The sequence below is a fragment of the Equus przewalskii genome, chromosome 6, assembly GCF_037783145.1.
Source record: "Equus przewalskii isolate Varuska chromosome 6, EquPr2, whole genome shotgun sequence".
NCBI lineage: Eukaryota > Metazoa > Chordata > Mammalia > Perissodactyla > Equidae > Equus > Equus przewalskii.
The window spans coordinates 85,602,209-85,618,376 of record NC_091836.1 but is presented as its reverse complement, the minus strand read 5'-3'; the positions used below and the strand labels follow the sequence as shown (position 1 = coordinate 85,618,376).

General features: G+C 50.0%; 1 protein-coding gene across 21 annotated transcripts in view; it reads left to right on the top strand.

Moving 5' to 3' along the window:
- Positions 1-4,185: 4,185 nt before the first annotated feature.
- PLEKHA7 (pleckstrin homology domain containing A7) overlaps positions 4,186-16,168 on the top strand; it is a 198,509-nt gene continuing 186,526 nt past the window's right edge. For 14 of the 21 annotated variants that reach the window (XR_011541643.1, XR_011541641.1, XR_011541642.1 and 11 more), the window contains exons 1-3: positions 4,372-4,528; positions 4,652-4,728; positions 4,812-4,869. Coding sequence is in view for 16 of the 21 variants with exons in the window: in XM_070626481.1 (XP_070482582.1) it covers positions 4,443-4,528; positions 4,652-4,728; positions 4,812-4,869 (221 nt within the window). In the remaining 5 variants the exon portion in view is untranslated. Of the gene's footprint in view, positions 4,268-4,371; positions 4,529-4,651; positions 4,729-4,811; positions 4,870-16,168 lie in introns of those variants that run through there. The other 7 variants (XR_011541644.1, XM_070626480.1, XM_070626476.1 and 4 more) reach the window with 4 other exon arrangements.

Below are 16,168 nucleotides of genomic sequence, written 5' to 3'. Positions count from 1 at the left end.
TCTTTCTCCCTTCAGATCTGTTAGTATTTGCTTAATATATTTAGGCTCTCTGATATTGGGTGCATATATATTTATGATTGCTTTATCTTCTTGATGGATTGGCCTTCTTTATCTCCTGTTACCGTTTTGGCTTAAAGACTATTTTGTCCAATACAAGTATAGCTACCCCTGCTCTCTTTTGGTTTCCACTTGCGTGGAATATCTTTCTCCATCCCTTCACTTTGGGCCTATGTGTGTCCTTACAGCTGAGATGAGCTTCTTGTAGGCGGCATATAGTTAGGTCTTTTTTTAAATCTATCTAGACACTATGCCTTTTGATTATATAGAATTTAACCATTTACATTTAGAGTAATTAATGATAGGTAGGAACTTACTAATCATCTTATTAATTGTTTTCTGGCTGTTTTATAGTTTGCTTGTTCCTGTCTTCCTCTCTTGCTGCTCTCCTTTGTGAACTGATGATTTTCCACAGTGGTGTGCTTTGATTCCTTTCTCTTTATCTTCTGAGACTCTATTGTAGTTTGTAGTTTGCAGTTACCATGAGGCTCACATATAACATCTTATGGATATAACAGTCTATTTTATGTTGATAATAACTTAACTTTGGTCACATACAAAACCTTTACCTTTTACTCCTCTTTTTAGTTTTTGATGTCACAACTTATCTCTTTTTATATTGTGTATTCATTAACAAATTATTGTAGTTACTAATTTTTTTTGAGGAAGATTAGCCCTGAGCTAACATCTGCTGCCAATCCTCCTCTTTTTGCTGAGGAAGACTGGCCCTGAGCTAACTTCCGTGCCCATCTTCCTCTACTTTCTATGTGGGATGCCTGCCACAGTATGGCTTGCCAAGCAGTGCCATGTCTGCACCTGGGATCTGAACCGGCAAATCCTGGGCCGCTGAAGTAGAACATGCAAACTTAACCACTGTGCCACCAGGAAGGTCCCTATAGTTAGTAATTTTTAATACTGTTGTCCTTTATCCTTTTTACTAGACTTAAGTGGTTAACAAACCACATTACCGTATTAGAGTATTCTGAATTTGTCTATATACTTACTTTTACCAGTGTTGTGTATTTTCACGTTACCAATCAGCATCCTTTCATTTCAGCTTGAAGAACTCCTTACAGCATTTCTTGATAAGGCAGGTCTAGAGGAGATGAACTCCCTTAGCTTTTGTTTCTCTGGGAAATTCTTTACCTCTCCTACATTTCTGAAGGATAACTTTGCCAGATAGAGTATTCCTGGTTGGCAGTTTTTTTCTTTTAGCACTTTGAATATATTATTCCACTTTCTCCTAACCTGTAAGGTTTCTACTGAGAAATCTGCGACAGCTTTATGGAGGTTCCTTGTAAGTTACAAGCTTCTTTTCTCTTGCTGCTTTTAAGATTCCCTCTTTGTCTTTTTTTTTCTCCCTGAGGAAGATTAGCCCTGAGCTAACATCTGCTGCCAATCCTCCTCTTTTTGCTGAGGAAGACTGGCCCTGAGCTAACATCCATGCCCATCTTCCTCTACTTTACACGTGGGACGCCCGCCACAGCATGGCTTGCCAAGCAGTGCCATGTCTGCACCTGGGATCCGAACTGGTGAACCCCGGGCCGCTGAAGTGGAACATGCAAACTTAACCGCTGTGCCACCGGGCTGCCCCCTGCCTTTGTCTTTGATTGTTGACAGTATTTTTATAATGTGTCTTGGAGAGGATCTCTTTCAGTTGAGTCTGTTTGGTGTCCATGAACTTCATGGACGTAGATATCCAAATCTCTCCCCAGATTTGGGAAGTTCTCAGCCATTCTCTCTTTAAAGAAGCTCTGCCCCCTTCTCCCTCTGAAACTCCAGCTATTCATAATTTCTTTGGATGGTATCCATAGATTGTGTAGGTTTTCTTCACTCGCTTTCATTCTTTTTCCTTGTTCTTCTCTGACTGGATAATTTCAAAGTTCCTACCTTCTAATTTACAGATTCTTCCGCTTGATCCATTCTGCTGTTGATGCTTTCTCCATTGAGTTTTTCATTTTATTCATTGCATTCTTCAGCTCCAGAATTTGCTTGGTTCTTTTTTATGATTTCTATCTGTTAAACTTCTCATTTTGTTCATGTACTGTTTTCCTGATATCATCGAATTGTCTTTCTGTGTTTTATTGCAGCTAAGTTTCCAGAAAACAGCTATTTTAAATTATTTATCAGGTAAATTGCAAATCTCCTTGTCTTTGGAATCAGTAACTGGAAGATTATCCTTCCTGGTGATCCTTTGTTAGTGTTATGATTCATTGATTTTTCATATTTCTCAAAGTTTTGTGTTGCTGTCTTCACATTTGAAAGAGCAGTTATTCCCTCTAGTTTCTACTAACTGCTCTCTTCAATGCATCAAAACTTGTATTTTTTGCTCCAGCAGTGTGCTGGAACTTCTCCGCTGGAAACCTGGACTTCCACAAAGACTCTCTTGTCTGAGGGTGATTGTCTAAGATAGCGTCTTCCAGGGGATTCTGGAAGCTGAGAGGGGGTGGAGTTGGTTCATGGGCCACTGCAGGTCCGTAGCCAGGATCAAGGTCTGTATGCCTATTTCCCCATACACATGTGGGTGAGACTCCTCCTGGGTCCCTTGGCATATTTTGTGGTGGATCCCACAGCTCCCACAAAAGCACTTTTGTCCGTGGATGGATGTTGAATTGTTTTTTTTCAGGGGGAACACAAACGAGGGATATCTTATTCAGCCATGATGCTCCCTATGTATTAATAGTAGCATCCGTCTCGTATTTTGTTTAATATCTTAGAGACCATCCATATCAGTACAGACAGAGCTAGCTCATTCTTTTCAACAGGTGCATGGTATCCCATTTAGGAGGATGACAATTTAACTAACCCATTCTTTTTTTTAAATTGAGGTATAATTGACATATAACATTAGTTTCAGGTGTACAACACAATGATTTGATATTTGCATGTGTTGTGAAATATCACAATAAGTCTAGTTAACATCTATCACTATACAAACTTGTTTTTTTTTTTTTTTAAAGAGGCTAGTAACCTTTTTTTTTTTTTTTGATTTTATTTTTTTCCTTTTTTTCCCCAAAGCCCCCCCGGTACATAGTTGTATATTCTTCGTTGTGGGTCCTTCTAGCTGTGGCATGTGGGACGCTGCCTCAGCGTGGTTTGATGAGCAGTGCCATGTCCGCGCCAGGATTCGAACCAACGAAACACTGGGCCGCCTGCTTCGGAGCGCACGAACTTAACCACTCGGCCACGGGGCCAGCCCCAAACTTGTTCTTTTTTGATAGACACTTGGGTTGTTTCCAGTCTTCTGTAACTATTGACAACGCTGCATTGAATACTCTAGTACAGAGGTCTTTGTGCCCCTGTATGAGCACCAACGTAGGATAAATTTCCAGTAGTGGAATTGCTAAGTCAAAAGGATATGCATTTAAATTGTAATAGCTCTTACCAAATTGTCTTCAAAGAGACAACCATTTTATAGTCCCACCAACAATGAACAAGAATGTCTTTCTCTACAATGCACATTTTTGCCAATCTGATATCTAAAAAATAGTATTTCACCTTAATTTTAATCTGCATTTCTCCTATTATGAGGTAGTCGAGTATCTTTTCATTTGCTTAAAAGTCACTTGTATTACTTTTCTGCGAATTGTGCGTTCATCCTTTTGCACATTTAATGTATTATTTTAAATTAACGTTTGACAATAAAAACACTACTTTCCTACTGTCCTTTGCTCAAGACCCGAGAACTGAAGGCAGAAGCTTGTGATCCCTGCAACTTCAGGGCTGTGTGGGGGGGGAGAACCTGCGCCCTCTTGCTTTATATCCCAGCCGCAAACTCAGGGTTCAGTTAGGGACTTTACACCATGGGTACTTCATTTAATCTACACAACAAGCCCGAGTAGTAGTTACCATTAACTTTAGTTTACAGAGAAAGAAACCGAGGCACGGAATATGGAAATAAGCGGCTTAGGTCTACACAGTTCAGAAAGAAGCGGCGTTCCCGGAGAGGGAAGTTCTCCGTGGGCTCCGGTGGGGTGTACCGGGGCAGGGGGGCGCGCCTTGATGCTGGAGTTTGCCCGCGGCGCCCGGACAGCGGCCCCCGCCCCGCCCCGCCCGCGTCTGCCGGGCTCAGGGGCAAAGGGGCGCGGGCGGCGGGCGCGCCCTGGGCCGGCGGGCTGGGGGCGGGGAAGGCGCGGGGACAAAGGCCGCGGCCACCGCGCCCAGGCCGGCCGACGCGGCGGTGAACTCGGCGACCGCGCCGGGACTCCGGGTACTCGGGACCTGGCGGCGCGCGCGCGCGCTCGAGGAGCCCACGCGGGATGGAGCGCCCCGGGGCGCCGCGGGGGCCCGCGCAGGCCGAGCCCGCCGGCCCGCCGCCGCCCCCTCCCCCGCCCCCGCCCCCGCCTCCTCTCCCCCGCCCCGCGGCGGCTCCGAGCTCGGCGAACATGGCGGCGGCTGCGGTCGGGCGGGACACTTTACCTGAGCACTGGTCCTACGGCGTGTGCCGGGACGGCCGCGTCTTCTTCATCAAGTGCGGCGCGGGCCGGCGGGCGGGGGCGCGGGCGCGGGCACGGGCGCGGGCGGGCGGGGTGCGGGCCGGGCGGGCGCTCCGCGGGCGGCGGCGGCGCTAACAGGTGCACCTCTCTCCCCGCAGTGACCAGCTCCGCTGCACCACCTGGCTGCACCCGCGCACCGGGGAGCCCGTCAACTCGGGCCACATGATCCGCTCAGGTGGGCGCCGGGCGGCGGGGGGCGCGGGGGGGCGCGCGGCGCGTCGGCCCAAGTTTGACCCGACTTTTCTCGCGATTCCGCAGACCTGCCCCGCGGCTGGGAGGAGGGCTTCACCGAGGAGGGCGCCAGCTACTTCATCGAGTGAGTGACCGCGCGCCCCGCCGCACCTGTGCCGCCCGCTCCCGGCCCCGGGCCCCCGGCCCTCCGCCGCCCCGGGCCGGCGAGTTGGCGCGCACGGCGCCGCGGCCGCGCTGGGGGGTTTGTGTGCCCGAGTTGTGTGGCGGGCTCCGGGAGGGCGGGGCGTGGGGTCCGCGTCTCCGCCGGGGTCCCCGCGCGGGGGTCCGGGGTCCCTCTGGACCCGGCTGTTGGGCGGGATGCGGGCACTGGTCCGAGGGGCCGGACACGCCTCCACGCCGGGGTCTCTGGCTGCGCGGAGCCTAGTGGCGGCCCGGGCCGGGGCCGGCGTGGGCGGGGGGACGAGAGAAGAACTGGGAGTTTGTCCGGGTTCTGGGACTGGGGGTGGGGAGGGGGCTTCTCGCTGGGGGAGGCCTTTCTCTTCGGCCGCGTTCTCTGGGAAGGTCGGGGAGAGTCGGCACCGCACCCACCCCCACGGCTAGCGCGGGCCTGCGGGGTAAGGGGGGTGGGGAGGGGAACCGATCGGCCAATGATATTGCTCCAACACTCCGCGTCCCTTCAGTCGGTGCTGAACTGGGACGGCCGCTCCTGCCTCCGCTAGTTCAGCGGTAGCTTTTCTGCAAAACCGCAGGAGCGTTACCCCAGGAGCCAGGTCCCCGAGACCTGGAGCTAGAAATGAAATCGAGGGGCCGTAAGTTAAGGAGCCGCTCAGTCGCCAGCACTAGTGTAGACGTTACTTTCGCGCGCCGGGCGGGGACCTGCGCTGCAGTGTTTCTGTGTCACACGCTGCCCTCTCGCCGGCGAGCTCCGTGAGGTCAGAACTGCCTTGATCCTCTGCCCCAGTGCCTGGCACGGAGTAGGCGCTCGGTAAATGTTTGTTCACTGAATGAATGAACTAGCCAAAGGTTGGGGACTGTGAGTCAGAATTCCTTTCTTCGCCACCTTGAAAACCCTGCTAGTCGGTAGTGGAGCAGGGTATTTGACACTCAGGTGGTCCCAGAACATCCCGGAGCCTCCCTCCCCAGTTTGATCTCTTGCAGCATAGTGGAAGTCGTGGTGGATGATATTTCTAGAAGTGAGCACTAGTACTGTGGTTCTGCTGTCCTGCCTCCTGTGTGTGTGAGAGGGAAATTGGGGAGCTGGCCGGCACCATCAGAGTCTCTTGGTCAGAGGGCCTGTCTGGCTCATAACTGCATCCGCCAATATTTATTAGACTTCTCCTGTGTGCCACACATTGATCTAGGCATTGGGACTATCGAAGTGAATGAGGCAGACAAGCTCTGGGTACTCACGGAGCTTGCAGTCTAGTCGGGGAGGGGAGGGAGCAGAAAATGAGTAAGTAAACCGAGAAGAATAATACCAGATAGTGGTAACTGCTCTGCAGAAAATTAAAATAAGACGATGTGATATCTAGTGACTGAGTGCTGTTGTTGGTTTGGGAGGTCAGTGATGGTGTTTCTGAATAGATGACATTTAAGGTAAAATTTGAATGACAAGAAGGAGCCATCCTTGTGTTGGTGAGGTGGCAAAGCATTTCCAGAGAGGGAACAGCCAGTGCAAGGGCTTTAAGGCGTGAAAGAGCTTCTAGTTCAAGGAGCAGAAAGGCCAGTGTGAATGGAACGTCGTGAACAAGGTTTAGAGGTTAGGAAAAGAGGCAGGTTCAGCAAAGGAGACTGAGAAGGTGGGAGAAAACCCAGGAGAATGTGGGGTCACAGAAGCCTAAAGGACAAAACCTGGCTGGAGTAGATGGAAGAGAAAATACAGGGCAAGGAAATAGAGTCAGTAAGTATAGGCGAATCTTTCCGGCAGTCCTGTTAGGAAGTGGAGTTGAGAAATTAGCTGAGGACCTGGGAGGATGTGGGTTTGAGGGAGGGGGTTTCTTTTTTTTTAGTGGGAGATTGTAGAGGATGTTTTGTTTTGATGGGAGTGATCCAGGAGAGAGAGACAAACAGACGACGCAGGGAAGAGATGGGACAGTGGCTGGAGCAGTGTTTCTGAGACTGTGAGGGGGAAGGGCATACCCACTGGTCTCACACGGGCACAGGGCATGTTATCCTTTTGATGGGAGGAAGGGTTCGAGTGCCAAAGCTGACGCGAGGAGGTTGATAGGTTTGGTGAGGGGAGAGGTGGGTCTTCCTGTCTGCTGGTTTCTGTCTTTTCCATCAGGTAGCAGAGCTGGGGAATTGCGGGGCGTGTAGGACTCTAGAGACCACAGTCCCAGCCTCCCTACCTTCGTCTCTTTTGCTGACTCCTCTACGGTAACTCTTTGCGAAGTCCCCAGTGATTATCCTGCAGCGAGCCCTGCCTCCCCATCCCCGGGGCCTTGGCTGAGTCCTCCCAGGCCTGCAGGAAAGCAGTGTGTGATTGTTCCCTACCCTCCAAGGCAAGCCATGTGGGGAGGCTGGGACCCTGTGGCAGCTGATTATATTTCCTGCCTCCTTCTGTGACAGTTTCTTGAGAGACTTAAGGGTTTGGGAGTAATTCTTCTCCTGTCTGCAGTCTCTTACTTCAGTCTGCTTTCTTAGATTTGCCGTGAGCATTTCTGAACGTTGGGTCTTGTTTTGGACCCTGCTCTAATGTGGCTCAGTTAGAAGGACGAAGCTTTGGCACAGCTGATGGTGTTTCCCCCCGTGGAAGGTTGTGTGGGGTTTTCAGGATGCCTCAGTTGCTCCTTGTATTTAGCAGATGTTTGAATACTCTCCAGAGTCAATTTCTTGAAGCAGAAAAGCTTGAGCTAAAGCAGGTGGATTTTAGTTTTGATCTCTGCACTTTTTGGTTCAGTTGTGGATTTACTAGGAACAAAACACATAAGGAATCTGTTCCAGGTTCTCCCAGTTCTAGACGAGGTGACACTGACATCGCCTTGAAGAAGGCTTCTTGTACTCTCAAACTTCTCCCCTTTCTTGTGAGTCTCTTAGCCAGGTAGCAAGATATAATAGTAATTGTGACAATAGTGTCATTAACAGCAGCAGTGATAATGGTAATAGCAGTTATCTAGTTGCCTCATTTTTTTGAGTCCTTGAAAAATGCTGGGAACTGTTGTGTGACTATTATCTGATTTAATTCTCACAACAATTCGGTGACGTAGGAACTGTTACTAGTCCCGTTTTACCCATGTGGAAACTCGTAATAATCCTGGGCTTTCCGATAGCAAAGGGCGGTTGGCTTTTTCTGGTACCTTTTTCTTACTTTATCCTTGCAACAGCCCCTAGAAGAGCAGAGCAGAGATTATCCTGTTCTTCAGATGATGAAACTCAGGTTCACGAAGGTTCGGTAATTTGGCTGAAATGTTAGAACTGGGAGGAGCGGAGGTCTTCAGTCTGTAACATGGTACCCATGGTAGTGGTGGTGGCTCCTACCCCAGGTCACAGGTGAGATCCAGTGTTGAGACTTGAAGGAGGCTTGTGCCATGTGCCCTTGCTCTGAGTTGACTGCCTGAGGCTCACGGGGCCAGACCCCTTCTTTGCTTTTTCTGGGGGTTGAGGCACCTTGGAAGGGCAGCAGCCCCTGGTCTCCCATGCTGATTGGTGCTGGTGCATGTCTCTGATTAGTAAGAAGTGGAAGACATTAATTATTATGTAGTAAAAACTGTTTGGCAGTCACAGCCCTCTCAAACATGAGACCCATGAGGGATAGTTTTAGAAGAGGCCTGGGGAGCTAGAGTGTTACACTGGGCTGCTCTTGAGGGGTTTCATGGAAGCCTCTGGGTTGGGTTCTCCCTACAGCAGACTTTGAATAGGGCCTGAGTCAATAAGGAGAATGAATGGCACCCAGGAGGGGTCTTGGCTACCCTGCCTGTGCCAAGGTTGCTCCTTGAAGGCAGGGTCCCTGTTCCCCACCTCTGAGACTCTGGCACCTGGCCCCGCGCTGGGCACTGAGTACGCACTTAGGATTTATTGAGGCTGCAGTGTTTTAAGGGTCCCAGTGAGTTCAGTAGGTATTCTGGGTCTCGGAAAACTCCTTGTTGGGGAGGAGCTTTGGGGGCTGGGGGAGACTGGGCAAGGTGAAAGAAGCAAAGCAGCCTGGAGCCGCGCCTGTCAAGGCTGCTGCCTGGAGCCCAGGCTTCTTGGATGGAGATGCTTGCTGTTGAGAGCAGCACTCAAAGCAGGAACCCGGCCTCCTCTGGCTTCTTCACTCATGAGCCCACGCCCTGCATGTGGGGAGTGGGGCGTCTGTTGGCCATTGGCCCAGGCCTCTCCGCCTCCCTGGTTGCCAGGCCTTGGTGTTCTCTGTGACTTGGCTTCACGGTCCTGGCGGGAAACAGCTGATTGCACAAGGTCTTTTCCAGGGTGAAGTTCCTCAGTTTTGGCTTTGGAACCTCACAGGGCCATCTGGTGTAGGTGCCCTTCTCCTTGTGGGTGCCTGTCCCCAAGTGAGGGCAGTGAGACTCTGAGCAAAGACGTTTCTGAGGCTTAGAGTAAGGCCCACTTTCCTCTCCCCAGCCCTTTGGACCTCAGGGCAGGACTGGCTGCATAATTCAGGACTCAGAGCAAAATGAAAGTGCAGGGCCACGTGTTCAAAAAGCCATAGAAAAGTGCCATTAAGGGTATTAAAGTATAAAACTTTTTCCTTTCTTCTGAAATCCTTTCCTCAACTTGTCATGGTGTTTTTATTTGTTATTTAATGTCAATCTAAGTTAAAAAAAAATAAAAATTTAAATTATTAGCATAAATCTTATGGCTCATCTTTATATTGTGGAATATAAAGTTTTAAATGCAAACATCAGAGCGTTGACCTCGTAGGCTGACTCGCCACCACCATGTCCCACTTCCAGACACCACAGGACAAGAGTGCTGGTGCTCAGGACCCCCTGGACAGGAGTGGGGAGCAGGGAGGCTGGGCGGGGCTTGGGGCTCCAGGAGGCTGGGAGCAGGCAGGTAAGAACCTGTCCCAGGGAGGCAGGGAGTGGGGACCGAGTATGAGCCAAGGCTTCAGCCCTCCTTCAGAAGGGTTACCCTTTTAGAGATAACACTAAATATCTAGAGAGTGTTTTTGTATTCTTAAAACTCATTTTTCAGTCTGAAATTAAAGAGAGAGAAGAGGAGTTGGGGAGTGGAGACTGAACCAGGGGTGACAGAATGTCCAAGTGGGGACCCCAGTTGGCTGTAGGCCCCAGTGTAGAAGGCCTTTCTACACTGTGAATACCAGACAGCCCAGGAAGCTGCCCTCTTGAGGTTTAATTATGCCATCATCCAAGGGACAGTCTTCCAGGCCACCCCTAGGCTGTCCTGTCCTGTCTGCCACATCTTCCTCCCCAGACAAATGTTGCACTTCATGTTAGTGAAATTTATCATGTAAAGTACCAACCTGGTTTATTTATTTGTCATCTGTCTCATTGAGCTGTTGCTGGAAACAGCGGTCCCAGAAACTATTTCAAACCAATAAAGCAGCAGTTCCGCAAAGAATTTCTGGGAAACCAGCAGCTTACATCTATTTAAAATGGAAATTCTGAAGCCTCTTGTTGTTGAAGGTTGAGAAAAGGTTCTCCCAGCTTGGCAAGGTTTGGCATAATCCCACACTTTACGTTTCATTTCCTGGTTGTTTTATCAAGGAGAAAACTGGCTCACGGATTGAAATGATAAGTTCTGTGCAAAAGGAACAACAGCGGTGTTATGCAGAAAGCTGAAGGAAGGATTAAGAGCCATGATTTGTACCACGCTCTCAAAACCATCCCAGAAAAGATCTGGGAAAACTTTTTTAAGAAAAACGGTCGCATGTTGCTTCTTAAGGCCCTTTACTCCTGGGAGGGGTGTGCTTCGGAGAAAGGACAGGAGTTGGGGAGAGAGGTCGCCCCGATTTGCAGTGCTGTGTGTGTGCAGGTGCGTGTAGGTTTCTTCTGTGCCGATGGCACTCTTTCCACTCTCTTGCGATCTGTGTGAGACTACATTTTGGATTTCCTAAATTGAGGCTTTTTGAAAAAAGGAGCTTGTTGCAGAAAGCACTTCATGATGTGGACTGTTTGGTCACTTTATGAGGTACCTGCTCCAGTTTTCTGTCTTCAGAAAAGAGCACGGGTTTACATCTTTTAGCTCAGCCTAAGACAGCAGCATCTCAGTCAACTGGCAGGATGTCCTAAGTAAATGTTGTCAGAGGGAAAAACACAGAAGAATATGGTTTTATTTGCCTATTGTTTTTAAGTGGCTGTCAAAACATTGACTTTTCAATTTTCTGAAATAAGAAGTGTTTTGGGTTACTGTTTTATTGTTTACGGAGTGCTTCATGAACATTATCTGGTTGGAGGCTCACAATTATTGCATTTTTTAGTGCATAAATGTGGGATCAGAGCGATAAAGGGACTTCCTGAAGTAGCGTGCTGTATGAGTCCAGCTTTTTCAGGATTCAGAGAAGAGAGTGGACGTGTGGTTGTCTCAGAGCAGGGCTTCTCAGACTTCTGACCACAGCCCTAATGGCAGATGAGGGTGAAGCCCAACTTACTTGGGAGACTGGATGGTAGAGTGTCTTCCAAAATGTTGGTTCTGTCCAAAAATTCATGAAGACTTTACCCTCAATTTAATTTATTATAAAATTCCCTCCCATATCTCCCATTAAGGTGAATCTGTGGCAGGATGCATCATGTTTATCGTATGGCTTTGTGTTTTCCTAAACAGAAACTTGTACCCATGGGGCACCAATTCCCGTGTTCAGTCTTAGGTGACAGGAAGGAGTGGGGAGACCACTCGGTGGCCTTCCAGCCTCTCTGGCCCCTGCGTCTCCCAAAGGAGATATGCAGGCCTCAAGGAAGACAACGTCAGCAGCTGCTGTGACCTTGGGTCGTCTTTTGCCTGGACTGAGTTGTGCCAGACCACCTCTCTCTCTCGCTTCCAGCCTACTCACAGTCACCTGGATGCTGGCCTGGCAGCAGGGTTGGTTTTTCTGGAAGCCGAAAGCACAGCCAGGCAGCTTCAGCATGTAGAAGAATTTATAGGGGTTGTGTATGTGGTGTGTAAGGAGGCAGTGGGGAAGTGTGTGGGCTCTGGAATCAGACTCCCTAGATTCTAATTCCGGGTCCACCATTTATAGCTCCCTGACCCTGGCAGGTTACCTGCTCCCTTTAAGCCTCACTTCCTCACCAGTAAAATGGGGATAAATGTGAGAATTACATGAATTAATTGATGGAAAGAGTTTAACAAGTGCCTGGCACATAGTAAATGCTCAATAAATGGGAGCTCCTTTTTGGAACATCCACACAGCTATGGGGTGGGCATGCGAATTCTGAGTCCTAATTGCATTCAGCTGCTGCTGCAGGAGAAGTCTGGTGTCCTTGAAGTGGGGTTGCCTGGGTCAGGAGGATGCAAACTGTAGGACTCAACTCAGAAATTTGTTTGGACCCATAGAAACTACATGACCATTATGGTTATTAAAAGGATGTCTTCAGTCTTGGGAAATAGACACAGAAATATTTGCTCTTAAGTGGTTGAGGAAAAAAAGTGTGTGTGTGTGTGTGTGTGTGTTCCGGGGAGTGGATGATAGAGCAAACAGAGCAAAGTGTTAACAATGGGTGAGTCTGGATGAGGGGTGTGTGGAGGTTCTTTGTTCTGTTCTTGCAGTTCTCCTGTAAGTTTGAAATGATTTCCAAATAAAAAGTTAATTTAAAAAACAGCACTATAAAACCTTGTCCATCAGGGTTGTGCTGTCCCAAGACCACAGGTACCTTGTGCAGGCTGCAGGGACCTGGGGACCAAGAGCCCAGGGTAATGAGGTGTGAAAACGGCTCCTGGTTTGCCTCTCCCCTGGGCATTCGGAGGGCTGCACAGATGTCCGCTCCTTAATCTGGGCAGCCACCTGGTTATCAGCTCTGACCGCTGAAGGACAGACTTATTGTCTGGTGCTGCCCGGGCCACAGATGTCAACAGTAATAATCTTCAGAGTGCTCTATAGTTGAAAAACACATACATTCCTTTTAGAAGCACGTATTTTTTTCTTCATTTTATATATCAATCACTTGAGGCTGGGGGTGGGAGGCGAGTTAAAAGGTCTCCCCGGGGCTAAAGCGTCAGTGGGGGAGCTGGGACTTGAACCTGAGTCTTCTTGGCTCCAAGTTTGGGTGCTCTTTCTACCATGGTATGAGGTGTCTTCTGGCTCCCAAGGCCACTCCCTCTGTCCTGAATCCTCCTTACAGTGTTGATCCCCCCCAACTGGTCCTTTGTACGTTCCCTGATGACCTAGAGACAGAAGCCTCCTTGGATCTCCCTCAGAAAGTCCCCTGAAGGGTTGATGAATGATGGGTGGGGTGGATGGTCCTCAGGCAGGGCAGTGGGCAGGTCACTGGTGCTCTGGGAAGTGGACCCCCCCGCCCATGTCAGCTGACCACAGCTTAGGGGCTGATGAGCCTCTTAAGCCTGCTTAGAGCCAGGCTGTCTCTTTCAGGTTCTGCCAGAAGAGCATTTCCAACGTCATGGCCAGTGTTCTCAGGGTTTCTCAGGGGCTTTTCCTGCCAAGGCAGAGCCCTCACCCTCTTGGGGTCTGACAGCTTGGGGTTAGCATGCAGTTTCTCCCAGGGGCTGCTGGTTACCTCCCTTGCTTCCCTGGAACCCTCCAAAGTGCGGGGGGGAGGGGTGGGCATTTTGCTGGGGGTATGGAGGCAGCAGAGGGCTCATTCCAACCCTATACCCAGGCCCCTGGCTATGCAGCCTCTGCGCTGCCTTCCCCTGGGTGAAGTGGGAGATGAGACCTTCTCCTGCCTGGGAGGAGTGGAGCCAGAGCAATGTTTCAGGTTAACGTAATAACCTCTGCAATAATCATATCCTCTGTACTTGCAAACTGCATTGTCTTTGCATGTCCATGGATGGAACCAGTGGGCCACCTTGAGGAGCAGTGAGCACCTTATTGGAGGAACAGTCTAATCAGAGGCTGGATGGCTCTTGGTCCAGGGTCCATATGTTCAGTCACCGGACTCTGATGAAGCATCTGCTATGTGCTCATCTCCACACTACGTGCTGTGGAGGGCAGTAGCGTTCACCATCTCTGCCCTCCAGCAGACAGTTTCAGTATGGGTGACTGGGGCTGGGGCCCTGAGGAGGGGGCCCTAGGGAGCTTCAGGGTGAGTGTGAGGAAGGCCGGGCTGCTGTGGAGGAGAGCAGTGGGCAGCCTGAGGCAGGGGAGGCCTGTGGAGGAAGTGGGAAGGCGCTGGGGGGCAGGGGCGAAGGTGTGGTACGTGTGTGCCTGTCTGTGCCTGGAAGAGGCTGGCGTGGAGTTGAGGAGTAGGGGCTGGTCCTGGACAGCATCCCTCACAAGTAGCTGGGCTTCAGGAGAGTCATGTAATTGGGGGTTTGCCCTAGGGCTTCCCCAAACTCCTGTTTCTAGGGGCTGGTGCCCCTTGGGGGTTACAGAACATGAATTCTGGCGTCTGAGTGTCGGCATTGAAATCTTGGCTGTGCTGCTGGCTCGGACAGGTCACTTAAGCCTCTCTGTGTCTTCAGATGTTTTTTCATCTGTAAAATGGGGCAATGATGGTACTGCTCACTTAGAACAGTGCCTGGCAAACTGTCCATGCTATATAAGAATTAACTGTTACCATTTCTCCTCCTGTAAAGGAAGCCCCTTCCCATGGTGAAGTGTGGCACAGGCAGAGAGGAGCGGTGGTTTCTTCTCTCTGGGGAAGTCTCCTGAGATCAGGCTACTCAGAGGGAGAACTGTGCTGTCTTTTTGAGACTTGTCTATAGAGGGAAGTTGGGCACTAAATGGTTGGTGCTAAGGATCAAAGAAATGATTCCTCATCTTCAAAGCCCTTTGTGGCTGTGTCCAACCAGAGAGGAAATGAACAGGTTGATTGTACCTGCGATTGACACGTGTTCCAAAAGGGCAGTTTTGATTTCCTTCCCGTCTATCTATCTGCCCCCACCCCCACCATGAGAGGGTTCCAGGTGTTAGTGTTCGCTTTTGCACTGCCTGGCAGGGCAGCCGGCTCTTTTTGTTGGAGGCAATAATCCTGGTGTCTATACTAGAGCCCTTGTTGAGGGAGTGGGGAGGGAAGACGGGAGGTAGAAGCAGTATTCTAGAACACTGAGTCAGAACCTCTGGGAGGGTGGGACTGGGAACTAGCATTATTACAAGCCCCACCGGTGATTGTGTGGACACTGAAAGTGAAAACGGCTCTGAGCTGCAGCTCCCCTGTCTGTACAATAATGACAGTGCTACTTTCCTCCCTGGTGTTATTTGAGGATTAAATGTGATGGCCCATGAAGCTCCTAGCATGCTAGCTGGCACATAGTAGGTGCTCAGGCGTTGTGAGCCCATTCATACAGGAGGACATCTGTTGGAACTGATCAGATGTAACTGTGTGAAAGGCCTTGAGAAAGTGTCTGTAGGGGACAGCTGTCTCTTAAACCCAGGGTAGATCCTGGCAGGCCTCTGGTTTCCTCCGAGAAGGTTGGGAATGTGCTGCCCTCCCCTCTGCCCAGGTGATGCTGTCACTCCCACAGGTTGGCTGTGGGGCTGGTCTTGTGGGTGACGTTGAATGGGCACTGTACCTGCCTGGAGGGTGAGCTGGCAGTTCCACATCTCAGAACCCCATGACCATTTAGAGACCCTCCCGAGGGCAGAGGAGGGGCTGGGGCGAGCAGTGGGTTGTTCTCAGTGACTGACATTGACAACCAGAGCAAGCAGGCAGGCTGCAGTTAAGTTGAGAAATGGGAATACTTCCTCTGTGTGGGAGAATCAGTGTGTCCTGGCAGACAGTGGTGGCGATGACTAAGCTGTAGAGGTGTCTGGCATTGCAGTCTTCCCTGCGCTGGCCCTGGGGGTGATGGAGCAGGGACAGGATTGTGACTCAGTGCCATGAACAGCTCACCAGCTCCCTGGGGGCAGTGTCAGGCACAGAGTCGGTGCTCAACCAATTTGGCGTGGGTTGGTTTATTTGACGTTTAGCATGGCCCTCTTGAAACTGGCAGATATACAGGGAGAGAGGGTTGATTGAAGTTGGGAGTAAATTGGGGTTTGTAAGTGGAAGCAGGCAGGAGGCACACAAAGTCAGCAGTCAGGGTCCCAGGAAATGGTTCCCTTCCCTGCTCATGAGAGTGTTCGGAAAGATTTTTTTCTCAATGCCTTTTGACCTGGGGATTGAAAAAAATAGAGATGAATGCTGCGAAGCTAAATATCTATAATTACTGTACCCATTAATGCATTTCTAAATGGAACAGGTGGTACCTGAAATTACATCCGTTTACCGAGGCTTTGAATAATTAGATTTTTTTAGCCCTTGTGAGTGGGTGGGAGCTGGAGAGAGCTCAGGGGCCTCTGCTTCCACTTCTTCTTGGCCTTTCTCACCTGAAAATGCGGAGACGTGTTTGTGTGTTTGGCACCAGCT